The 27,207-nt window shown below is 40.8% G+C and overlaps 1 protein-coding gene across 4 annotated transcripts in view; it reads right to left on the minus strand.

Annotated features, from left to right (window-relative positions):
* Positions 1-24,321, minus strand: part of GRIA3 (glutamate ionotropic receptor AMPA type subunit 3) — a 254,923-nt gene extending 230,602 nt beyond the window's left edge. For 3 of the 4 annotated variants that reach the window (XR_012906924.1, XM_006115397.4, XM_075940981.1), the window contains exons 1-2: positions 23,717-24,320; positions 22,535-22,693 (exon numbers count right to left, since the gene is read on the minus strand). Coding sequence is in view for 3 of the 4 variants with exons in the window: in XM_006115397.4 (XP_006115459.1) it covers positions 22,535-22,693; positions 23,717-23,807 (250 nt within the window). In the remaining variant the exon portion in view is untranslated. Of the gene's footprint in view, positions 1-22,534; positions 22,694-23,716 lie in introns of all 4 variants that reach the window. The other variant, XM_006115395.4, reaches the window with a different exon arrangement.
* Positions 24,322-27,207: the final 2,886 nt, after the last annotated feature.

Below are 27,207 nucleotides of genomic sequence, written 5' to 3' on the forward strand. Positions count from 1 at the left end.
GATTGACATCCTGTATTTATTTGTTTGTTTGCTTGGCATGGGACTTCCTTTTGTTGTTGTATAAAGTAGTTATAAAAATCTACCCAATCAGGTCTTAAACACAGGTGAGCTATGTCACCCTCTTGATTTCACATCATGCTATAAATAATGACTTTTCAAGAAAACAAAAATCATTCCAAATAAAGCTGATCCTGACATCCTGAATAGTTTTAACAAGTAAAATGAAATCACATGAAGACAGAGAGTAGCAATAGACAGAAACCATCAAACAGACACATAGATAACATTTTCATCCACCAAAGGGACTTTTCAAACTAAAGTAAATCCCTAGTATTTTCATAACTTCAAATATGCAGAGTAAGTGTGACAGGTCAACAAATAAGTGAGGGTACAGCAAGGAGCTTTAGTCGTCTGAAAAGTAAGCCACATTCTGGGGTCTAGTTCTAAAATAGTGGCATTTACAGATACTCTAATGCAGACTCCATTATAACTTCCCACGTGAATGCAAGAATCCAGTGTATAGTTAATTAGATCCAAATGATATGGGAAATGCCAGATAATTAAGAGCCTGCTTTAAAAGATTTTACTTTGAAAGTGAAATGCAGAAGGAGATTTAGGGAAAGTGGGTGGGAGAGTTTATTTCCTATTATACAACTTGAATATTGGTCTCCAAGTTGTAGTGTAGGTTTCTTAAGAATCTTCATTGATCATAATTTTATATGACACTGCCACTTTACATTTATAACTTTTAAAATTTTACCATTAATAAGAGCTGATAGCACCTGCTCAAAAATGAGATGTGTCTCACATGAAGCTATTCAGTGAAAACAAAATTAAAAACAAAATGTTAATACAAAAGAAAAAAAGTGAATCAAGATTTTTACAGCTTAGGAAAATCACTCCAAGGGGAAACATGATTCAAGTGATATTTCCCCCATTAAAATAATAGCACCTTCTTTTTTTTCTTTTGCTTGAAAGAGTAACATTATCATCTATTTTTTTTAAATGGGTGCCTAACAAATTACACTCAGTAGTAGTGAACTAAATGCAGAAAATACTCAGGCTCTTGTAATGCATGACTCTGAAAAATAAAAGTCATTTAAACTAACCAGCATTTCCAGCACACACCCTCTCTCCATAAAACAGCCAAAATGAAGAAAAGTGACATAAGTGGATGTTTGGGGCTGCCCTGTCTGAAGACAACTTTGGGTGGAGCTTATGAGTTCTGAGCTCCCTTTGCAATCTGCTATTAAAGACAGATAAAGGCAATCAGGATCACTATACATTTGAATGAGCAATATATCTTAGCATCATTTTATGTTTGACAGCAGGATTTGATGTCATATTAAAGTGATTGTTTGACACTCCCCGAAAGCATTGTAATAAAGAACTTCATTAGGTGTAAAAAACAAGACTTAGTTTCAAACTGTATGATCAGCTTTCCTCATGATGGTATAACATCCTCGCCTCTCCTTCTTTCATTTTGTTTTCATCTTAATAGATGTCTAATCCTATAATTTCTATCAAGTATAGCTCTTACTATCATCATGAGCTATTCTGTTATGTCAGTGGAAACTATTAGGACAATTAGGATTCTTCAGGACAGATAGCACTACATACACTATACCAGTGTTTCTCAACCTTTTTTTTTTTATAAAGTACCACTTTTTCCAAAAAATAAAAAATAAAATTATAAGTACCCCCAGTACCAACAGTTTTCAGACACACAAAATTGTTTTCTACCATTGCAATATATTTGTTTAAACAACTTAATCATAGTTGGGTGGGAGATGAAATTTTTGGGTGTAAAAAGTACAAAAATAATAAAGCGCTGTAAAACTTAAAACAAAAATTCAGTTTTCTCCAAATTTCAATTGTGTTGATGTACCCCCCCAGACTTCTCTCCAGTACCCCTAAAAGTATTCGTACCACTGGTTGAGAAACACTGCACTATACTATGGTCATTACATTATACATTACATTACTATACAGGGATTGCAGGATTGGATCTTTGGCTGTAAGACTAACTCCATTAAGGGAAGGTCTTCACATTAGATGTTCAAGTAGTTCCCCTGAGTTTGAAGGATTGTTTCTTAGATTGTAAGCACACCCGGGCAGGGAATCAGTATTTATAGTTTGCATTGTAACATGTCTTGCACACTTGTAGCAATAAATAATAAAATCCAGGAAAGATTAGAGCCCTTAGGACATTATGAAAATGTTCCTTTTTACTGTGTAGTAAACTATAAAAAATCAGTTTCCAGTAAGAAGAGACTGTAAAGACTCTTTTGTATGTTATTTCCCCAAACTGCTCTTTTTGCTGAGAAAGTTAGAAAAGCAACACTGTTAAGAATAGTTTACCAAGCAAAAATATCTGCTTTTCAACTCCCAGGTTAGTTTTGTGAATACCCTGATACCACAGCTGAATAGCCAAGCTTGCACACATTTTAATTAGAGGGAAGATGAGCATCTATTGTTTGCATTTATAATGTAGCTAGTTCCTGAACAGTGGGAGCAAGTTTGTCCACCACAAATGTTTGGTTTATGCTTCTTTGCTGCATAATTTCAATAGGAAAAGCTTCTATAACAATTAAGCAGACTCTCATGGCTGAAGATGGACTAAATTTTGCCAAGTACAATAGCTAATGTTTCACTTTTTTTGCTGTATTTTTTTTGACATGGCATTGCACAAACTATATAATCCATCTCACTGCCTCCATGTTGACAAGATGGGGAAGGAGGGGGACTATTCTTCAACAGATGTACATGAGATTTATTCATCTCTCAGTAGCTTGTATGGAGTTTGAACATGCAAATATTGTGTGCTGATAAAAGAATAGACCCTTGACAGTGTTATTCTATTATCTGCTCAAAAAAGATATTATCTATTAATATGACTGTTTACAAGGGATAGTAGACATATTCCAGGGAGTGATAGAAGGGAAAAGAGAGTGAAAATCTGGTATGTTAGTAAACTTTTCAAGAGCAATGGCTTGCGAAGTTTTGAATTACAGTGAATATTTACAGTGGTGCAATGGATTATTAAGGAAACACCCCTTAACTGACATTTTGATTATACATTTTATTATTTGTAAAAAAAAAAAAAAAAAAAAAAAAGAGATTTCCAGTTTGGGTCATTGGCATTTTGTGCTGGCAGAAAAGAGTTATTTTTAAATATGATATTTAAAAACTGCAGTGAAGATATACTGTAATATGTGAATGAAATAAAGCTTCTGATCAATAAACAACAAGCACATGCAAAATTATGAGTGGCTTTCAACAATATTACAGCAATGCCAATTATTTTCATCAGCACAAACACGATCATCAAAAATAGAATTTTAAGAATTATGGGCAAGATCTTCTGGCAGGGTAAGCCAGCCAACGTTCTGTGAAGTCAGTGTGGTTTGGCCGATTTATACTAGCTGAGAATCTGGTCCTATATATTTTGCATAACCTTAAGTACAATTATTTAGTTCACTTGCTCGAGTTGTAGACTTATGCAAGTTTATATAAAACCAAATGTCCTACAGTTGCCATTGGTTTTAACTACTATGTGCCCTTCAAATTGGGCTCAACAGGCTAAAAGCTAATTGCTGCTGCTGACACAGCAGCGAAATGAGGACATGCACGGGCATGGAGCTAAGTGGCACAGCACAGCTTTTATTACATTTCAGCACAGGGGAGGGGCGTTACCCATCCATCAACCATATTTTCCTACACCAGGCATTTAACTAGTTCCAGGGAGTGTCTCCTTACCATATCACTCAAAACTCAGGAGAGTCGCTAAGCCTCCGCCCTCCGCGAGGACGCTGCTCCTCAGGGGAAGAGAATGCAGAACAATGGGCACAAGGTCTGACCTAGGACTGCAAAGGTTACAAACTCTGACCAGGGGGTTGACAGACTTACTGGGCCCCTGGGCAAGGTGTGTGGGGTGGCTCCATGCTCCTGGAAGGTGTGTGCTCCTAGGCGGAAAGGAGGAGTCAGGGTGCAGCTGGCCCTCAACACCACCCAGAGTATGCTGCGCCAGCTCCCACCCCACCCTCAAAGCTGCCTGGAGTGTGCCATATGGTGCTTCTATGGCAATTTAAAAGACCCAGAACTCCATCCTTTTGAAGCTCCAGGCGTGGGGCAACTGCCCCCTTTGTTCCTTCGATTGGCTGGCCTGGCTTTGACCTATCTGCCATAAGCCCAAGATCCATGACCAAATACCAGGTCCTTTATCTCCAAGGACCCTTCATTTTATCCTTTTAACTGCACTGGAAACTGGCCAAAAGTTGCAATGAATTAACAATTCAATCCAAGTATCTCAGTTAGGTACTAAGCATCCTTCTGCTTAACCCACTGTGCTTGAAGATGTTGCAAGGAAGGCCAGAATAGCTCCCTGGTCCTCTGCCACTTGGGCAATGGGCACAGGGGAGTCCTTTCTGACCTCCCAAGTGAGTGATCAGCTAGACTTAGAGTAGGCTGTAGGCTGGGTTCCCTTCCTCGTGGGTAGGATGGGGCTGGTAGAATGGAGCCTAAAGAGGCTCTCTCACTAGGTTAAATCCCGGGAGCAGAGGAATGCTGTCCAGTCAGCGCTGCTCCCTCACAGCTGGCCAATGGGTACCAGAGACTCCTGGGGAAGGAAAAGTTGCTCGTGTGCCTTGGTAAGTGTCCCCTCCTTTGCACTGGGCCTTCCCCCTTCACCGCTAGTCTCATCAAGCTCCCCCAAGCATTAAGGAAAGTGAGTGGCATTTATCTAGAACATATATGGTGAAATGCAGCTCCCAGTTTCAACAAATTAAATCTGGAGTAACAATTGCAGTCAATGGAGTTGCTCCAGATCTACGCTAGTAAGCAATGGTAGAACTAAGAAATACTTAGAACACTTTATTTTTGCCACACACATTTTTAATTCTCATAATAGGAGATAATGGGAATTTTAAAGTAAAGCACATATACATTTTACTCTTTAATATAATGACCATAGTTAAGTACTAATATGAAGGCCATAGTTTTTACTGTTTAACATAATGACTATAGTTAAGTACAAATATGAAGTATATATATATAAAAATTAACGAAAGGATACATCATGTAAGTCAGACACTGGCTTCTCATTCTATGCATTTGTTAGTGTTCTGATTTAGAACAACAGATTGCTGCAGTAAGGGTACTGATGCAGCTGCCAAAGAGCCATCTGCTGTACATCTCTCTGGTGAATTCAATACCAAAAGAAGTAGGTGACTGAAGAACCCCAGCAATGGGATACCCACCACTAACTATGTGACAGAATGAAGGATTGAAAACTTTCTGGGGTCACTGCAGACAAACACAATACTAACTTTTTATTGAAAATCAGAAAAGTGAAATTATGGGCTATAAGCCCAGAAGACTGTGATTGTATGCATTGTACATAGATTTTGCTTCTTGCTTTTCTTTCTCCTTCAACACACACGATGGTTATAACTTGGTATGAAAGGCACTTATAAGTCTTTTTCTTACAATGGAGCTTTTACTAATTTAATAAAATTAAATTTCTTTAGCATGTATAGCACTGAGTTGTTCATACCAGTTAGTGCTCTTTGGAGTTTTATCATATGAGGTTATTTTAGGCTAAATTTCTTTACTGGCTGACTTTATTGAAGACATTATTATAATCTCCTGAGTCTATTTTAGCAATACCTCATTATGCTTTCCTTCATGTAACTTACTGTACTCAAAGTATGAAAGGTTTTAAAATGTAACCTATCCTAAACCAGTATTATGGTGAAGTTTCGGTATTTACAACATTCAAGGAAGGTATAATTCAATGTATCACTTCATATCCCAGCTGTCATCAGAGACACAACCTTTTCATAATACACGTATTGTATGAGTGCCAGTGAGAGATGAATAGTCCTGTAACTAATCAATACAGTTCATTCAAATGAGTGGAAATAGCATTTCAGACAAACCGGCAATTTCATCAGTTTCACTGGGCTGTCCAAAAATAAACAGCTTGAGATGACAGAATGACCTCCCTGGTTATCTGTAAATAAAGTTAATCTTGTAGTTTTTTGTTGGCGTCATCATGAAGCACAAGAGAAATCTAATTTTGGTGTAAAAAAATCACTGACACACAAAGAATTTTTGAAGAATTTTTGTTTTGTAGTTTTATTTGGCTTCACCTAATCCTTATATTTTAATACATGCTCATTTATAAATATACAGGGAATCTTTCATGTACTGTCATATAAATGAACCCACTCACTGAAATGTCAACATAATTTTTTTTGAGGGGGGAGAGAGAGGAAGATCACAGGGTTTCAAAGTCTGGCAATAGGCTCAAAAGCCAAATTAATTGAAAGCTTAATTTAGGGTACGTTTACACAGAAACGTTATTTCAAAATAACTAGCGTTATTTCTAAATAACGTCAAAATACTGTCGAGCTGGAGGACTTCTTACTCTGACTCTTGTAACCCTCATCGTACAAGGAGTAAGGGAAGTCAGAGGACGAGTGCTCTATTTTGAAATAAGGGCTAAGTAGATGCTCTCAATTTTGAAATAAGCTATTTCAAAATAAACTACGCAATTGATGTAGCTCAATTTACATAGCTTATTTCAAGTTGCAGATGCACCCCTAAGCTATATCTAGAGTGTGTCTAGACTACAGGGGTTTTTTCTGAAAAAAGTGGCCTTTTTTGAAAAAACTTCCCCTGCATCTAGACTGCTGCCGCATTCTTTCAAAAGTAAATCAAAAGAATGCGGCAGTTTTTTCTACCATGGAAAACTTCATTTTACGAGGAGGAATACCTTTTTTCAAAAGTGCTCTTTCGGAAAAAGGTGCTATGTAATGCAAACTGTGCTTTTTTGGAAAGAGAGAATCCAACCTGCCTGGGTACTGATTGTAGTCTAGACATAGCCCTAGACTGCAAGCCTCTTTCGAAAGAGGTTTTTTCGAAAGATACTTTCCAAAAAGCCTCTTTCGAAAAAGAGTGTCTAGATTACAACCAGTACTTTTGAAAAAGCAAGCCGCTTTTTTGAAAAAGAGCAGTCTGGATTCGAAAAAGCACAGTTTGCATTACATAGCGCCTTTTTTCGAAAGAGCACTTTTGAAAAAAGGTGTTCTCTCACATAAAACAAGGTTTTCCATGGTCAAAAAAACTGCTGCATTCTTTCGATTTACTTTCGAAAGAATGCGGCAGCAGTCTAGACACAGAGGAAGTTTTTTTGAAAAAAGGCCACTTTTTTTGAAAAAACCCTGTAGTCTAGACACACCCCTAGTGACCTGAGTGGGCTTGGGATAATTGAAAATCTGGATAATGTATAGATCTGCACCAAAATTCACATTCTGAAACATTAAAATGTTAAAGCTGGAAGATTCAGCTGGAGTTTCTGTCTGAGCTTTTGGGTTTGTTAAAATCAGAGAAATGCAGGCTGATGGGTTGGAGAAGAATCCAGGCAGACATGAAATAAAGGCAATGTTCATAATCCCCAGAAGTGGAACAGCTCTGTTTGTGAAAGGTCTGAATGGTCCTGTCCGCTGACAGCAAAAGAACAGAAACTATAGGAACTGGGTTGCAGAGAGCTGACAGAAAAAAAATAAAACAGCTCCACGGCATTCAATTGCCCAGCTCCAGATCCCAGAGAAAACTGCCCCAGATCCATGAGATATGGGATCTATGGTTTTCCTGATCCAGGAGTTCCAAAACCGCTCCCTCCTCCTGCAGAAAAATACCCAAACCGGTGGGGTTTATCATTAGATTATCTCTCCGTTTCCCCACATACCGACTAGTTTTTAACGGCATTTGGGAGGGAATAAAAAAAATAACAGCCCTGGCATGGGATTCCCAAGGAATAGAAAAGCTATCAGAACCGTTCCAAGATGCTCCTTGCTTCTGGAAGAAATTTATGTTGCCACGTGACATCACTGAAGAGTGCTTTCTCCACCACAGGACTTTTTTTTCCTCTGTAGACGCTCAGGGAATGGGAGCCAAGATCCTTGTTACCACAAATGCCTCCATATAGAGAAGCATTCAAGAGAAACTCCATAGGTAAACCTGGCAAAAGACTCCTGGGCTCTTTGAGCAAATTTTACTGCAGGGAACTGGGATATAAATGCATATTATTACACCGAGCAGCCTTCTATGCTGCTGGTCAAGTTTGATAGAAAACCCTCACAGTTCAGTAAGTTACACTATAGGAATCTAAATTAGTTGATAACACTATAAATGGTCATCACTGATACCTTCACTTTTAAAGACTGTTGCTAATGTCTGAGTATTCAGATGCTGGCAATAAAGCAACGATTCGCTACCAGCATCATCAGAACGTCCAACCTTTCCTGTACAGAAGATGTCAAACCATAATGACTGCTTCCACCCAGCACAGATAAGCACATCAGCTGACTGTCTCTGACCTCGTGATCAATAGTGAAAAGGTTAATACTGTTAACTCCTATGTGATCATAATTAGGCTTTAAAAAAAAGCAAACTCTCAAAAATGAATGAATAAAGGAAAAGCACGTCTGGGGAAAGTCCCTCAGTGTTGCTGGGGACACAGATTGCAAAGATAACCTTCATCTGGCAATCAGTAAGACTACAACTGTTTTAAAATGAAAGCTTTGATTACATTTTTAAAGGCTGCAGGAAATTCACAGGGAGGCCTTAAATCCTTGAGAATTAGTATATTCTACAAACTCCTGGATTTTTATTGTTTTATATTTGTTTAAACATTACTGCTCTTTTTTCTAACCAGCACTAAACTGAGGATTATCTCCCTATACAATAGCCACTGTAATTTTAAATCACAACATTGCTTATTTCCCCCACTGATTAGTTTTAAACTATACTGTAATTGAACACACCAACAAAAACAAATTGTGGCACTGGATGGCTCAAAGAATTGACAATGAGGAGCATTAAAGCCTTTTAACTGTAGATAACCAGTTAGAAAGTAGCGTTGATTGGTAGAAACCAGCAGTTCATGTGGTGGGTGCTGAAATGAACATTTCTTAGAAGAAAGCAGTCTATTGGGACAGAACCCACACCCCTACAACTGACACTAATCAATCCCTTTGTTGGTACCACGATAGAGAAGCAAGTTAGCAAAGAATGAACTACAGGCAGAACAAAGCCACAGAGAATCCTGAATAGTTTTGATAATAATACTTCACACTTCTATAGCATTTTTTGTAAGGATTGAGACTGGCAGGACAGCATTGGGGAAGCTTACTCTTCTACTACTGCCTTTCCTGTACCTGTTTTTCAGGAAAAGGATGCTAGTGTCCAAGACTATCATTTAGACCAGTGGTCCCCAACGCGGTGCCTGCAGGAGCCATGGTACCCACCGCATTTATGTGCACCTGCCTAGTGACCAGGTCCGGCCCAAGCCATTCTTGCGCCCGGAGTCCCAGGCACTCGGCGCATGTGCGGCCCCTGCCTTGGCACGCAGCGCATGTGCGCTGCTGCTCTCGGGCGCACGGCGCATGTGCGGCCCTCACCCCGGGCGCACGGCGCATGCATGGTGCCGCCCCCGGGTGTGTGGCAGCCCCAAAAGGTTGGGAACCACTGAGTTAGACACTTTTTACAAGTGCTGAATTCACTAATAACATATATTTTATAGTTCAGCAAGGTTTCTGAGAACTGGAAAGGGTAAACACTAGATTTTCCATGAAAGCTCAATTAAAGATCTATCAATAAAATAAATAAAATATTTTAACTGCCCAAAGAATTTTTGCACCATAAAGAAAACCATATGTTAATTTATTGTAACATGCTGATATACATATGAAGAGAGGAACAAACACCAGCCACCAACTCACCCCATAATACAAGATACAAATATACACAGTTTAAACCCTACACAGTAAAATGGAGGAATCTAAATGACTTATGAAATTTCAAGTAGGAGTTTTCCAAATTGGAAGTTGACTAGAATGCCAGGGTTAGCGCCGCTACTTATGAAAAACACTATGGGATGGTTTCTGATCACAACATTAAGAAAAAGTTGCAAAATCCATCAGTGGAAACAGATAGAAAATAAAGTGGGAAAAGGGATATAGCTGACTGAAAAAAGCAGTAACGTGAAAGAAAAGGGAACTGGAAAGCAGACACGGAGACTGCCTATATGAATCTGGCTAAAAGCAAAGTCAGCATCTTGTATCTGAGGTACTCTATTTTGTTTCAATATGATTTTTTTCCTTGTCAGGTTCTGCACTACAAAGACTGTTACAAACACTTCTGAGATATCTGGTACTGTTTATAAAGAGAGACTCCTCACTACAGAACTTGAACATTTTATGACATTTTATGAAGTCTCTAAAGACAAGTGTTATATTGCAGAGTGGGTAATTCTAAGCGCACACTGGATTTATATACTAGTTTATACATTGTCTTCAATGGAGTTATGCCTAATTTACCCTGGTGTAAAGGGGATTAGAATCAGGCCCAGTACATTCAGGTCCTATTTTTCTATGACATCTTGATGCCCCATGTTTTTCTTATAAGATCTGGGTAGACTCATTTTTCCTACAGTGGAGCAGTGAAGTACAAAGACATTTAGAGCTCATCAATCATCTTGAATAAGTTGATTTGCATCATTGCACATGATTTTTCTTGTGTTACACAGCATGATAGTGCACTACGCAGTGAGACATACCTGATGGACATGAATATCCATTTTTTAACAGAATATTATTACACCTGCTATTGAGTATATATGCTAGACTCCTCACAGAAAAGACAAGTCCTTGCCTTAAAGGGAGAACAATCTAAACAACAGAAAGCAAATGAAACTGTAAAACAATGGCTTTTTTTTTTACGTTACCCACATTGCTTTGCAGGTATGTTCTAGCTGCAGTAAAATTATGCAGTCCTTCCTCTTTTGGCAGCGGGAGTATATTTGGCACGATCCATATGACAGAGAGCACATAACATCAGTTTTTCAAAGACTACTTGGCTTGCTTCAGAGCAGCCATTCAAAATGTTGCCTTTGATGCATTACCCTATATGATTTGGGAACCCGCTATGTAAAGGATTGCCTTTCTCTTCATGTGCCATTGCAAGGGCAAAGATCAGCCTGCTGACAGTCCCAGATTTACACAGCTGGAGCCTGGAAGCAGGGTGTTTTTGGCAGAGAGCCCTTGGCACTCTTTACTCCCTTCCAGTTGCCTGACAAAAGTTGAGTTTGTTGACAAAGTGAAGCACAGCCACCTCTTCAGGCCTTAGCCTGAGGTGATGTGATAGAGGGATGTGGGCATAGCTGCTTTTTGGGGTAAAAATAGTTTTTACATGAAACCTGTGAATAAATAATATCTCCTGTTTTGATGGATGTAAATGTCTACAGAAGATTGAAAGGGCAGGTGAGCTTTATAATTAAAAAAATACATAAGTGCATTTTCCCACTAGTGAAAAGCGGAGCTTATTCCAAATCCTTGCAAGTTGTCTTATGTCTGCCATCCACTGTGAATCATTACTAACCACATCTCTGTAGAATCAGGCTGCCTAAGTCCAGAGTCCTGAACTCCCATTGTAGGGTAGGAGTTACTCTGCTGAAGTAATGTTGCTGTGAAGGATAAGGCCACGGTTGTCTAAGCCTGTCAGGTCAATACTTATTAGGATTATCATTATCTGTATCTGTTAATGGTTAGGAGCTTACTACTGGCATACCTGAAGGGAAGGAAGCAGAAGCAAACAGGGGTAACTGTACTAGGTCTGCCATGTCCATTTTTTCCTATGTAACGTGATTTCATTGCTTATCGGAGTAGGGGTTATATATTCATTTATATTTGGCTAAAACGCCTACTACACTTTCACTTATGGCTGGAGAGCCTCATCATGGCCAGGTTTGGGAATTAGCTTTTGCTCCATCTGGCTCCCCTTTCCATTGGTTACTCATGCCGTGGCCTCTCTCACCCTCTCCATGATTCAGGATACTATCTCATTATGACTTTGCCCACTGGCAATGCCTCTATATAGTCCTCCCCTTGTGGGGCAACGAAGTTCCACAAAAAACAGTCCAATGCCCTTACAATCCCATCTCTGCATCCCATGGTCTTCAAGCCCAGTTCCAGATACCATGGCACATGCACCCTCTTGGCCGAGAGCTTTGAGTGTCCTTATCCCTTTACTTCAGTGGGCATTATGTCACCTTCCTACAGGGGAATCCAAGCTCATCCTCTATTCTGGGTTCCCACTTAGGGACCCTGTAGCTGTCAGTCAAAGTCTTCTCTGTCAGACTGTTGCAGACTCCCTGTACACTTCCTACGTCGTGCATTGCCCAGAGAATGATTGCGGACTCTCTCTCTGCAACCCCTTTTTGCTGCAAATTTTCTGACTTTATAATGACCACCAGTCTTTCACAGTTAGGCTTCATTGTCAGTTAAGCCCCCTGCCCCATGCCAGATATATTAATTGGCCTCTCAGGCTCACATTAAGCCCATTCAGAGCCTGTGTGGGGTACATACCCCATCTCACACTTTTGGTACAATTAGTAAGTAGCATAAAGAAACATCTTTAAAATAAACATTAAAAAAGAAAGAAGGGGTTATATTAAGGATCCAGTCTTGTATTTTTTATCCAGGCAAAATGCTTGGTTGGTCACATTGATACTTTGCCTGCAGGATTTCGGCCAAAACACTATAATGAAAAATATATGTATTAAAGTAACTTAAACTTATAAGGCAATTTAGAATCTGTAAGACTCGGGTCCACATCACTTTCAGTTAGTTCAGATTCTGTGCAAAGCTGGATATCAGACTGGCAGTTCTTAGAGGAATGCAGCTGAACAGCTTTTGTCTAACTTTGGGAAGACAACAAATGCATATGAACCTGAGTTCTTAGACCACTGTGCCTCATTGGAATTTGAACTTAGACTACGTCTAGACTATGGAATACTGTAGGACTACCAACTGCGGATACTGACTGCGTCCAAGAAACGCGTTTGTTCTTCTGCGTTTTTTCGCAGAAAAGCAAACGTGCTCTTTCAGGACCGAAAGAGGAGCTTTTTCTGCCATTTTAGGGCGAAATGGCAGAAAAGCCTCTTCTGAAAAAAAAAAAAAAAGTTGAAAAAGCTATGCAAAACGAGGAGTGCATTTTGTGTAGCTTTTTCCGCAAAATGCCACAGTCTAGACCTAGCCTCAGAGACATCAATAAAGTCTCAGAAAAAAAATAATGTCCTGCATCTTTATGAAAACTAATTTCACAAACTGTCATGCTGTAGGTAGCTCAGGGAAAACTCACCAGCTGGAAAAAAATTAAATAACTTCTTAAACAATGAAACACTAGAATCTGAATCATGGTTACAAATGCTGCCACCATGAAATTCTTCACTTGATTAGTTATTTGACAAACAATTAGCCATAGCAAAAAAATACATATTATAAAGTTTTAACTTCTTTGGCTTGACCACTGGGAACAGGTCTGAAGTCAATAGGAATTGTGTAGTAGCCTTTCAGGTTTGGGATCTTGATCTTCATTTAAACTTTTGAGCATTGTTTGACCAGTCTTATTTTCATTGGGCTGATGTTTCACCATTCACCACTGAGGTCATTAGGAGTTGTGCCATTGACATTACTGACAGCAGCATTGAGGAATACATTTGTGAACGTCCCTCTTTTTACTTTTCCTACCTAAACTTATTACTCCTCAAAAGAAGCTTGAAGTTCAGCTTAAGTTCTATTCAGCAAAAAGGTGCAATTGCCATTTTACATACTTGGTCATTAACACAGGACATGATCAGGACCACCAGTGGTTCAGAACATCTCAATTTAGCTGCTGTGGCTGCTAGCTCGCAGAAGCTCTGCATCCTATTTTAGAGGTCATTCCCTGGGATGTCAACACTAGAATTACAGAGCAACCTAAGCCTTCCTTTTCCCTTGGGACTGTGTTGGAAACCCTGCACAATATCAGAGGGTATCCCAAAACAAGACTAGTGTTCAGACATGGGAGCCATAGTATGTTCAGCCAAGGAAATGTTAGGGCTTGTTGTCTCCATTCATTTGCTGTAGTAGATATCCTGCCAAAACCCAGAGACAATTTCTCCTCCCACCACTTGTGTAAGTATGACCATGTTTACTCTACAGCACTGGTGGTGCACTGCAGTGTATGCATAGGCGAGAGAAGCACACTACCTCCACATTGCAATGTATAGCTCTAGGTATCAATGAAAGGTTCTGGCAGAGGGGAAGCAGGGTATGTCTACACTACCCCGCTAGTTCGAACTAGCGGGGTAATGTATGCATACCGCACTTGCTAATGAAGCCCGGGATTTGAATTTCCCGGGCTTCATTAGCATAAGCGGGGAGCCGCCATTTTTAAATCCCCGCTGCTTCGAACCCCGTGCAGCGCTGCTACACGGGGCTCGAACTAGGTAGTTCGGACTAGGTGCCTATTCCGAACTACCGTTACTCCTCGTGAAACGAGGTGTACCGGTAGTTCGGAATAGGCACCCTAGTCCGAACTACCTAGTTCGAGCCCCGTGTAGCAGCGCTGCACGGGGTTCGAAGCAGCGGGGATTTAAAAATGGCGGCTCCCCGCTTATGCTAATGAAGCCCGGGAAATTCAAATCCCGGGCTTCATTAGCAAGTGCGGTATGCATACATTACCCCGCTAGTTCGAACTAGCGGGGTAGTGTAGACATACCCGCAGTGGGGAATGACGTCAGCAGCACTTCAATGCTAGAGCCTTTTACTGTGATGCGGGAAGTCTCTAGTAGCAAGGAAAGGCAGAGCCAGAGGAGTCCTGCAGTGGGGGAAGGCTCCAGCAGCAGGGAGGCTATGGGGCCTATGTGCTAAAATCAGGTCTATAGATGCGGAGCATGGCTTTGGCCAATAGAGCACCTGGCACGGCAATGTGATTGAGTAAATATGCATACTCTTCAGGCATCTTTGCTCTATTTGTCTAACCCATGCCTCACCAGCTACACTGCTATTTTTAGCTGTGTTAGGAAGACTGTGTGTGTATATACACTACACCCCCCGAAAGGGTGTGGTTTAGATTGACCCTATATGGAGACCAGATCTCCTCCCACCTCCTCTCACAGCTCATGCAAGTGCTGTAGTAACGTGGACCAGACCTGGAATATGGAGCTGTAGCAGGTGGGAGGTGAGAGCTCATTAATATGAATTATCCTCCCCACTAAAAGTATTTGTGGAACTGGATATTTCTCCTTTGTGGCTTTATAAAGTGATAGGTAGCCTGCTGTACAGCTAGACCATGTGTTCTGGGACTGTGAAAGCTGTGCACATGTTCTTCTGCGGACGTCACAACATTAATAAGCACAACATTCCATTTATTTTGTCAAGCTTGAGGATGTGCTGCTGATTAAGATGTAAAACATACTTTTGAACAATGATTTCAATAGCAATACCTGTAGCTATTAGATGTAGGGAAATCCAATTATTCCTCTCTTAGATATGGCAAACATAGACTGACCCAAGGTCACACTGTGAGACAGTGCAAGAGCCAGGCCTAAAACTTATGATTCCTGAAGTCAAGAGCTTTGTGGGTGCCAGAGCCATACCATATCTGTACAGAAGCTCTGCTTTTTAATCCATAACCTTGATGCTCATGTATGAAAAGTTATTGATAATGAAATTCAGAACTACAATTTCACAACTAACTGATGGGACTGAACACAATGAAAAAAGGTCATATTGACATGTTCAGACAGTGTTACATGGGAATGGGCACACATTTCGTATATTAACTGGGTGCAACATTGTAAATGTAATTCTTTTTCCATGACAAAAAAGGGGTTGAGATTGAGCAGAGCTCTACATTAAAAAAATCTCATTTGGAATTCAGGTAGGTAGATTCTACTGCACCTAAACAAATTCTGATTATAATACAAAATGCTCCAGAGGTTATCCTGTGATGTACAAGTGATCTGAAAGTGACCAAACGCTCTGTCTGTCTGTCTCTCTTTCTCCCATTTATTTAATAAAGAAAATTTTCAGCAAAACCTACATGTCCAAATATTCCTGCAAATGAATGACCAGGGATCAGAGAAGACACTCCATTCTAGCAAGAAGCTGTTCACAGAGACTATAATCCAACACTGAAAGTGAAATTCACCCTTTGATCAAGTGTACTATACCCCTATGTAGGAAAACTTGCATATTGCCCCCATCCTCTTGCTGTACCTTCTGTATCCTGCGGCTGTGTGCACTGGCTCTGACTATGCTAGCAAGTAGGGAAATGTTACAGAAGATGGTAGTGTGAATCAAGTGTCTGGGAACCACAGTAAGAGGCAGAGACTGTGGCTGCCATTTCTGTAAACTGGCTGCACAAGCAACCACCAAGGGGCTGCTTCATCCCCAGACTGAGCTGAGGATGGATTAATTGATATCTTCTCTTTTTCCCCCATCTCTAAGCACGCGCGCGCGCACACACACACACACACACACACACACACACACACACACACACACACACACACACGCATGCTTCCTTTCAACTTAAAAGCCAACTTCCCTGTTCATTCTGGCTTTGTGTGAGAAAGAAGAGGTAATTTGGGGAGAAAAGGGGAGGTAATTTCACTCTTCATGATTAATTTCAGAGAGATTAACCAAAAAGGTACATACTTTCTTTGCAAATGCAGTCTACAAGAACATAATGATACATGTTCCACCCACAACTTTGTTGGCATGAGATAATTCTTAGAAACTATAGAAACTCCAAACATGGATTGGCATTCGCTATCACATAAGTTCTTGCAGTATGTTCATCCTTTCTAACGTGTTCTTTGACTGCAGAAATTGTTAAATAACTAAATTAAAAGGTTGAAGGGAAAATTCATAGTTTAAGTTCTAGATTTCTACATCATGAGGCAAAGATACATTAACATTTTGAAGGCAAACAGAAATAATGTTAAACACGCATAATTTCTGCCTGACATTTAGGGATAGCTTCTTCCCCCGGATGGGTACATATCAATCATGCACATGTAAAGAAGAGAAAAAAAAAAACCCTGGTGCTTGAAAGTTGAAGACTGCTTTATCACATGGTTATGTAAAGTTTCACTAAGACAGATAGTCTAAACTATAACATAAATATCTAAATATGAAACCAATTTGTCACGTTAATACTTGAGAAGTACCAGAGATACTTTTCAAAGATATTGGTCTGTTTGACTTTAAATTGAACTAAGTCAAAACAAAAACATGCCACTTCAAAATAACTTATAATACATGAGTAGGACTCACAAAGAATCTTAACTACATTTGTATTCCATGAAAGAGTGATGGCAAAGTGTCCATTTTAAACTTTTTCCATGGGAAAAGCATATAATTTTTGGGTTGTGCTGATAAAGCCTTATTAAAGTTACACATGAAATTAGCACTTTCTCCCACTCTTGCTTTCTCGTCTTCTTTCATGATAACCCAACAGTTGGCATAGTGTCTAATTCCCAATCACTAAGGGCCCGATCCAGTGTCTGATGAACTCAGTTGTAAAAGCCACTACTTTCAGAGTTTTTTGGATCAGATGCAAAGTGCTCCACTCTACAAATATTTTTCAACACACCCACTGACCAGTGCTCATCTCCCAGGCAGCGTGTCTCTCCAGAGTCTCTTGGAGGTGAACTGCTGCTCACTGTTTCAAAATTGTCATAAATTTGGCTTGACCCTAGAGGTCTCTGTTTTATGTGACTAATCCCACCAGAGTTTGGGGTCTTTGGTCTTCATGTGGGTCTTTGGCTGCAGTCTTGTCAAAGGAAATATATGTGCAGACTCCTACCCCAGCACAAATTCAAGCTGAAAATTAACTGATGTTAGGGGAACTCTGTGTGGAGTCGTAGATTGTAAATTTGCCCCTTTGTTTTCTTTGTAAAGCACTGTGCACATGTATGGAGCTTTATCAATATGCATTTATTTATATTGGATCTCCCCCCTTCTGTACTAAATCAGCTGAACAAAATCATAATATCTGAAAAGGGAGAAGGAACTCATTCAATTTTAAAATTAAATTGAAAAACTTAAATTAAACTTATTTTAAAATATCCCAGTTCTTTGCAGGCAACAAAATCATCTGAAAGTTGATACACTCTCTTCCACTAAATAGTTGCAACTTTTAGTGGAAACACAACTTTTTGCTATCCTCCCACATACCCAAAGACACAAAAGTTTTAACATTAGCTGTTTTAAATTTAAACAACCGAATGAACATGTGATTTTTTGTTTTAAATGGGCCACTAAATAAAATGATTCCTAATTATGGAATATCCATAGTATTAAATCTGTTTTCTAATCTGTTACCACGGCTAGTAAAGAGATCTAATCAGCAGTCTTTACTCAGGCCATCTCCCTACCCCCACCAAATCAGGCCCAAAGTTTGCAAGAATTTTATAGAGACAGATTTATGTCTTTGGCAGCAGGGAGCTGACCACTTTGAGCTTTATTGTCCTTTGCCAGCTGGCCAAAGAGAGCACAGATGCAAGGAAAGCAAATTATTTGCCCACTGGCAAAAAGAAATACTGAGCAGCAGCTAATAAGAAAGTGTGTGTGGGAGGGAGGTAAAAGGGGGAATAAATAAAATTAAATAGGAGATGTTTCCTGTTACATTCTGCACAGTATCTACAATGTTATTGTAGCAACAAAAAGCAAGTGTTCTGTCTATAAAATCCTTCCAGACTGCATATTAAAGATTAGATACAAAGAACATAAGTACAAAATGAATTACAATATTCAAATAAAGCTACAGATGCTACTCCCTAAGAAAGTACCTAAACAAATAGTTCAATGGATCTTGGCAAATTAGGATAATTAGGTAATTATACTCTCTCTCTCCCTTTGGTTAGTTAAAGAAGCAATGCCTGTGGAAAGGACACTAGGCATCAAAATTTGTTATAATATAAAAAGAACCTTCTGGGTGAGCAGATATACAAGAAATGAATTAGAAAAATTAATGGGACATGAATTTGCATCTGATGGGTTGGATTTAGCTGGGATAGATTGTCTGTGTGTAGATTAATTAAATTCTGCAATCAAAGTCTTTTTCTCTCCTTACATATCCCACCATTACACAATCAACAGATTTTTAATAAAGGTAATGCTTTCCCTAGCAAAATTCCACAGTGAATAAACTTAAGGTTGGATTTGCTTTTCTAAATACTTTTTGCAAAAAATATGTAATCCAAGAGCACATTTGTTGGCTGTAAAGGTGTACAACAGCAATTTTTGCAATGACAGTGCAGAGAGGGAATATGAGATCTGTGTGCTAATGAGCTGACACTGCAGAGGCTGGAGCAATGTATTGTAGTGCACTACAAGTGCAGAGCAGAAAGACATAGGCAGGTTATTTCTAGGGAATATGATCTACAGAACCTTAAGCATAATTCAACATTCATGCTAACACGCTCCATCAGAGGTTATGATATAAACCTGAAACATGCTTCAGTGATGAAAGTTATACATTTAAGCAGTTACATTCAAATTATTTTGACAAAGACAACTCACTCCCTAGGTGGGCAATTTTGAAGAAAAGATCTAATGTCTATGTTTTACCTGCTTTTTATTTATATACAGATTTAATTAGTTTTTTTTCTATTGGTGTTTTCTCTGAAATGGATGGATGAATATTTTAAAATATATAACGAATCTGCAAAACTCCACTAATAAACTTTAATTCAGCTTTTTTTTCTTCAGGAAAAAAATGGAATTCTTAGTTGAGTGCTCTCTCTCTCTCTCGATATCATAAGTCTAAATAAACAAATGGATGGACAGCTATTGTAGACATATCTGCTCAGTACTGAGAATGGAAGCAGGGTGTATAGAGACGATATAAAAAAAATCAAGATTATGCAGTATTTTAATGGAAAAGGGGAGACTAAAGGGAGTTTGGGGCATGGGTTTTCTTGCTCCTGAAGGAGTTTTCCCCCCTCTCTTGGATACTGTCAAATCACCCCTACCAGGGGTGGCTTTTTATCCCTGTCTGTGAAGCTTTTTAGAAGAGCTTTTTCTTTTCTCCTCCAGAATGCACCAGACTGCACCAAGTGGGTTGTACAGTCTTATCAAAATATTTTTCTGAGTAGGATGGCCCCCCTGATTCACTCTCTTGTTCACACCCCCCCTCCCTGCAAATGCTTGCAATTCAAAACAGTAGGGTAATGACATTTGAGGGATACTGACTAAAGCCCGCAATGTGCTTGGATTGCATATGGGACAGTCATTCGTTTCCTCCTCAGTTCCTTTCCAGTGGCCCCTCACAAATTCAGTCACAGCGACTCTTACTGGTGATAAGACTAGTGGAGTCACTGCAGGTTTCTCAAATGTGGATTCCTGCCAATTGCAGATATTGACAAAAAGGTTGTGTGACAGCATTAGAGGCGATTTATTCTTATTTTCAAGAGGAGTAAAAATGTTGTGAGAGTAATGTTCCTTCACTAATACACTGTCCCCTGAAATTACCTACTAATCCAGTAGGAAACAAAAAAACAGATTGGGGGTACCTAGGCCAGACAGTTTTACAGGTGAACTATGTAGCATGAAGAGCCATTCATTCATTCTAGTGCACCGGTATGTATGAGAATTTTGACTTTCAAAGATAACTGCTTGCAGATCTGAGAAGGATGACAGCCCTTCTAGTTATTTATTTGTAATTGCAAGGACCTAAGTGTGCTGAAGGTGGGCTTGTAAATATTCTTCTAATAGCATATGAGGTCTCTGGCATAGCATATTCAAAGTCACTTTTTTATTTATTTTCTATTATTTATCCTTATATATTGTCAAATACACTGTCCAACTTAATATTCCCTGTCCTAAAGTGCTTCCATCATCTTAATTTTTCCCAAATTTTAGTGCACAAGAATACGTTCACGGGACTATGCAGCACCATTATCAGTTTGCTACAGGAAACCAACTTATCTACTGCTAAATTACCCTAATTTTCACATACTAAACAACTCTCAAACATGGTCAGCTTCTGGAAGATTAGGAGTACATTGACTAACTAACAAACTGACCACTGACAAAGAGTTTGCATCTGTGAAGAACTGATTTTAAAAAAACTCAATTTAATTATTAATCAGCCTAGCTGTTTAATGTATTTAGTTTAAATCCATATAATTGATATTTAAGAAAACTATATTTGAGATACAGCCTCTTGAAGGGATTACACTGATTAAGGATTAACAGCCAGATGTTTGTGGTAAAAGCTGTTGAAGCAGGATAGGATTAGTAAAATAAGATGCAAAGTACAGACATACTTTTTTGGTGTCTTTTTTTAATATATACACATTACCAAATATCGTAATTGTGTATTTTAGGTTTTTAAATCCTAATCCAAAGCCTTTTAAAAAAGGCTAACCTTGCACTATCAGAAAAGAGGCACATGGGGTATGTATTGGAATAGCAATCCACATGTTCACAGAAATTGCTTTACAATATACTTTTTAACTGTCAAGTTTCTGGCCAAATAGTTCAAATCCAGAGGATGCTACAGTATCTGGTTGTTCAGCCTTTCTAACAAAATATGTGTTTAAACTACAAGGATCTAGAGAAGGACTGTACAAAACAAACAAATTAAATGCTCTGTAAATTAGCCATTTCAGGTCTTAAACCTACAAATAACAATCAAGTCTGCATATTAGTACAATGCTTTCTTTCTGAAAATTTCTACAGTTGATCTGCTAATAGGCTTCTTATTTATTTTGCAAAGTTCTAACCTATTTTAAAAACAGTTGGTACACTATATTCAGAGATATTCTAGTTCACGTACATATAAATACCTATACATATTGTACTGTATATCAGTACATGTAGTTACCTAATAGTAACTATCCTTTCATTCCAATTGTTCAAAACTGTATAACAGCTTCATTCAGCTATAGCCACAAAATATATGTTCAAAACTATTATGTGTGATTGAATGATTCTTGTTAAATTGCAGAACACACACCAAACTTTCAGGCAGGGATGTTGTTCTGAGCACACAGATACTCCCCTCCAATCTCTAATTTGCACTGATTACTATTGAAGAATCAAAATAGATGGAGTCACTGCATGTGCAGAACTATTTTTCAAAAGGCTAAGTTTTTTCTTCCCTTTCCTGCTCTCTTCAATTCTAACAGCAGTCATCTGTTTGCAGTCACATTGGTTTGTATCAGGACTTTCTCTATTAGAAAAAAAAAGATATTTTAGGGCAGAAGGAGGCCAGTAAGCCCAGGTAGTCTGTCCCCTCAAGGTCACTTGAAAACAGCATTTTCTCTGTTTTATTCCTACATAGTGTTATTTGTCATATAATAAAATTATGCCTAACACTAAAGTGATATGTATCATCAACAGATATTTGCTTAACTAAGACCAGAAATCTTGGCTTTATAAATAAGTCTATTGATTCTCTGAAAACAATTAAAATGTACATTTTTAAGGGGTGAAGAGAAGTGGTGATAAAACTTTCCCTAAGATATTATTCAACCATGCAATGCCATAGGACCTTTAAACCTTCTGTCAGTTCCATATTTGTTGCACTATAGTATCTGCAAGATTAATTAGAGCTCCATTGTATCAGGGAGCATTACAAAAATTGTGAACAGGAACAGCAGCATGCAGAAAAATATGCATATACTTACAAGCATTAGTCACCGAAAAACTGTTGGAGGAGTCCAAGTGGTCAACATGATAGTTCAAATGGAAGGGTTTTTCTGTGATATTTTGGTTTGTGTTGTATAACTGCACAGCAAATCGAAATGCACTGTGCTCCTGAACAGTATTTCTCATGAAAAGTCCACCTAAGAGGGAAAAAAAGGACAAAGATTTGAGAAGGATTCCTTAGAAATATCAGGTACAATAAACTATAATGTATTTTACAGGCTATAGAGAGCAGCAGTGAACATAAGAAGCTAGCGATAGGCACACAGAGCATATATTAAATCTGTACTTCAAAACTGAGTGTCTAATGCTAGGCTCCTAAAGCCATATGCAGGCAGGTAAATAAAGAAATGCCCCGTTTTTCAAAGGTGCTGAGCACCCTCAACTGCCACTGAAATCAGTGGTGTTCAGCACTTTTGAAAATCAGGCCACTTGTATTTAGGACCCCAAACATGGATTTGAGATTAAATTTGGGAATCCTCCCCCCCACCCATGTACAACATGCTGTGTTAGTGCATGATTTCACATGAACATAGGTCAAATCTCTCTTTGGTTACTGGGGTGAACAAATTGGGAGAGTCATTCAGAATGGCTTGGAGTCTCTTAGCCCCCCTAGGTAGGGATCTTATTCCTACAGCTAAATAGAAACGCAAACGAGGTTCATAACGCTCCCTCTTCGTGCCATGGGAGGGCAGGCAGGATATCGATTATTGCACTGCCCTGCTCTCCCATGCCAGCCTAAGGCACACAGCCTCTACTGCTGGAAATGGCACAGAAAGTCCTTTCACGCACGCACTGCTGTTTATGCCTGTTCTGCTGCAAACAAGGCAAGTTGGTCCTGGGGAGGTTTTACAATCTGAAAAGAAACCGCGCTCGTAACTTCCAGGAATGTGCCAAAGGGACCCCAGGGTGACCCAGGAGCAATCTCCCACCCCCAGTGAAAGTCCCTCTCCTCCTAAGAACCCCCGGGACCCGGGAGAGCAATGCAGAGGTCCCCCCCTTCCATCCCACCAGATGCCTTGCTTTCATCAGAGCCCGGTCTCTTCCCCGAGGGGGTGTCTCGGGTTAGTGCCTCGAGGCATGAGAGTTGCAGATTAAAACGCCAAGGAAGATGCAATAACTCGGCTGCGCTCAAGTTGCCAGTCCGAGAAGACGGGGCTTACCTATGCTGATGGTGTTTGGAAATCCTCCCAACGACTCCCCCAAAAGACCCGCCACCACGAGCAGGAGAGTCTGAGGCAGCGTGCGCCCCATTTTCTTCAGCCCCAGCGATGCAATTCCTAAAGCGAAGCGGGCAGAGCAGGCATGGGCGCGCGGGGAGAGGCGCGAGACAACAATAATAATAATGATGCTGAGGAGGAGGAGGAGGAGGCGGCGGCGGATCGTGCAACTCCCCCCCTCGCTGCTTCTCTTCAGCCCAGCCGGGAAGGGCGCATTGGCTGGCTGGCTCCCCTCTCTCCAGCCACACGCGCAGCCCCCTCAAAGCAGGGACTTCCCCCAAAGGAGATGGGGAGAGAAGAGGCACCGAACTCGCCCCTCTCCTCTTCAGGGAGGCTGCTCCGATTGGGCCGGGAGGAGGGGGGGGGGATCACACTGGATGCCCGCCGCGCATCCTTCAGCCTCCCCGCGAACTGCAGCCCCAGCCTGCAGAGCCCCGGCGCGGGCGTGCGGCAGCAGCCCCGAGATGCAATCAATAGACACACACCAGCCTCACGTGGACCAGCCTTTAAAGCTGCATTGCCCGGGTGTGTGCGCGCGTCTGGGGGGAGGGAGGAAAGAGAGAAGGTTGAAAGGAGGAAGAGGAGAGGGGAAGGGGGGAGCAAGGCCGGAGGGAGGGTGACAGGAAAAGGAGGGAGCGGCTGGATGAGGGTCCCCTCCTAATCAGGGAGAGGAGCAACAGCAGCTGGGATGCAACGCTGCCTGCCGGTGTGGGGACTAGCAGGGGGCAAGGGTGGGAAGACAGCAGGGACTGGGGAGGGGGGACCTAAAGACCCACTGGGGTTTAGGGGGAGAGTAAAAAGGAGGCCCTTCAGGCTGGGGTAGGAGGGAAAGTGGATAGGGAGCGAATGGGGGGCATCCACCAAATATGGTGAGGAGGGTAGTTCCCTGGGATTTGGGGGAAAGGGAGAGAAGTGGGGAGCCACCAGGGAGAGAGCAGCTGAATGGAGCACCCACTGGGTGTGATGGGTGGTGAGCAGGGTTGTGCCAGGAAGGGGAGAAAATAGGCAAGAGTTGGAAAGGGGAAGCACGGGCTGGTGGTGAGGGAGGGAAGCAGGAGTGGAGAGGTGAGGAAAAGGGGAGAGCCTCAGAGGTGAGGCAGTCTGGGGTGGAACCACCCTAGCCAGAGATGGTGGAGCTACTAGGTGCAGGAGGGTGAGAAGGAGAGGGAGATGGGGGGGGGGGGGGAGATAAGGGCTGGTTATGGCTCATGAGGAAGCTGAGAGAGATCAAGGGTGTGAGGAGAGGCAGGGAGGTGGAGGGGCTGAAGAGGAGGGAGAGCCACGGGTGACAGGAACTGAGCAATGGGGGGTGGGTGTTAAAACTGATGAAGGAGCCCACTAAGAAGTGGGAGAAGTGGAGATGGAGACATTAGTAATGGAAAGCATTGGTGAAGTCAAGGGAGGAAGGGGGAGCCTCCAGGAATAGGAGGAAGATGTTAAGGAGAATCCAGCAGTGGAGAGAGGAAGTGATGAGGTGTCCCAGACTGGGTGTCTCTGCCTTTCCTGGGAAGGCTGCCTGCTTAGTAGCTTGGCTCCTACTTGGTCCAGCCTCTCCTCCCCCTCCCTGGCTGATGCATGTCTGTAGATTCCTTTGTTCATTCCCCTCTGGTGCGCTGCAGAATGAAAAAGCTCCTTGTGAATGATTGGCTCATCCTGCTCATGAGAAATATTAGGCCCTTTCAAAGGGAGTCTCTAGAGATTTGGACCCCAGTGCAGTTTTCATTGCTCTTACATTTACTTTGCCAGGAAAAGAAAGATCTAGAGATAGTCCTTAGCATATGAAATGTTAGCTGGCCTGCATGATGGCCCACAGGGGACTAGAGAGATAGGGTAGCAGATAGCAGTCATCCCATAGGCCCTGATGATTACAGGTTATCTCTGCAGGATCAGACATGCACATGGGGATATGGCATTGCTATTGGAAAGCACAGTTTCTTAGGTGAAAATCCTGCATTCTGCTCATGTTTATTAATGTGTCAATTTAAAGACCCTACAGCTCTTTTCTTTTCATGGTGCTTTGAGGAAATGTAGGAAATGCAGACGGAAGGGAGCTATTAGTCGCCTAATCCATTCCCAAAGCCAGGACAAGATGGTTCCCTATCTGATGCCTCCTCTTCTCTGATTACAGCTGGACACCCTTTTTCAACTATCCTGTCTTTGCTTGGCTCAGAGTCTATATTCTCTATTAGGTGAGTTACAGCTTAGTGTAATTTGTCCCATTTATTGTAATCCGCTATAGGCTCCTAGTGTTTCGGCCAGCACTGCAATTAAAAACCCATAGCTGGTCCAGGCCACCTGAGGCTAAGGGACTGTCTGACTGTGATGTAGCTTTCTGCAGCATGGGAGGCTATGTCTACACTGCAGTTCTTTTTTGGAAAAAGGTACACAAATTGAAAACTGCAATTTTCCTACCTTTTTCCAATTCTTTTTTCAGAAGAGGCTTTTCCAACATTTGGCCCGACTATGTGGGGCTAAATATGGGAAAAAAACGTCTCTTTGGGAAGAGCCCTTATTCCTCATAAAATGAGGAATACAGGGCTTCCGAAAGAATGCACCCTCTTTTTTGGAAACTGATCCAAAAAAGTGGATGCATTCCCTGGACGTGGCAGAATTTTTCCGGGATACCTCCAGTATAACAGAAAAACTCTGTAGTGTAGACATAGCTGGAGAATGTACCTCTTCCAGTGCACTGAATGCCCCGAAAAGTAACAACGTAGGTGAAACCAGACAATCACTCTCACTATGCTCTCGAATGAGCTCCCAGGAAATTGATAAAAGACAAAAATGCACTATCATCGGTGGTGAACACTTTTCACAGATTACTCCCTAGTCCTCATCCTCAAAAGAAACCTGCACAGTACTTTGCTATACAAAAGCAGCAATTTAACTATATAACTTTGCTAGACACTAAAAATCATGGTCTTAATGATGACACTGGATTTCTGGCTTATTACAGTGATTTGTAACTCACTAACCTCACTTATTGTCCAGAAATTACATGGGTGTTAATTGGCCAGTTCACCTAGAGTGGTCCCTTACAATATATGCTATTTCTTGGGCCTTGTATTTAGCTGTCACACTGAGTACCTTTCCCAGAACTGAAAAAGAATTCTGTGTAGCTAGAAAGCTTCTCTCTCTCATCTGCAGAAGTTGGTCCCATAAAAATATGACCTCACCCACCTTGTCTCCCTAATAGTCTGGGACTTACATGGTTATAACACAACTGCATTGCCTTACAATCTGGTAATTCTCAGCAAAAGAGCAACAAAAATGATTAGAGGTTTAGAAAACATGACCTATGAGGGAAGATTGAAAGAATTGGATTTGTTTAGTCTGGAAAAGAGAAGGCTGAGAGGGGAAGTAACTGTTTTCAAGTATCTAAAAGGTTATTACAAGGAGGAGGAAGAAAAAATTATTCTCCTTGAGCTCTGATG

Source organism: Pelodiscus sinensis, chromosome 13 (assembly GCF_049634645.1).
Source record: "Pelodiscus sinensis isolate JC-2024 chromosome 13, ASM4963464v1, whole genome shotgun sequence".
Taxonomy (NCBI): domain Eukaryota; kingdom Metazoa; phylum Chordata; order Testudines; family Trionychidae; genus Pelodiscus; species Pelodiscus sinensis.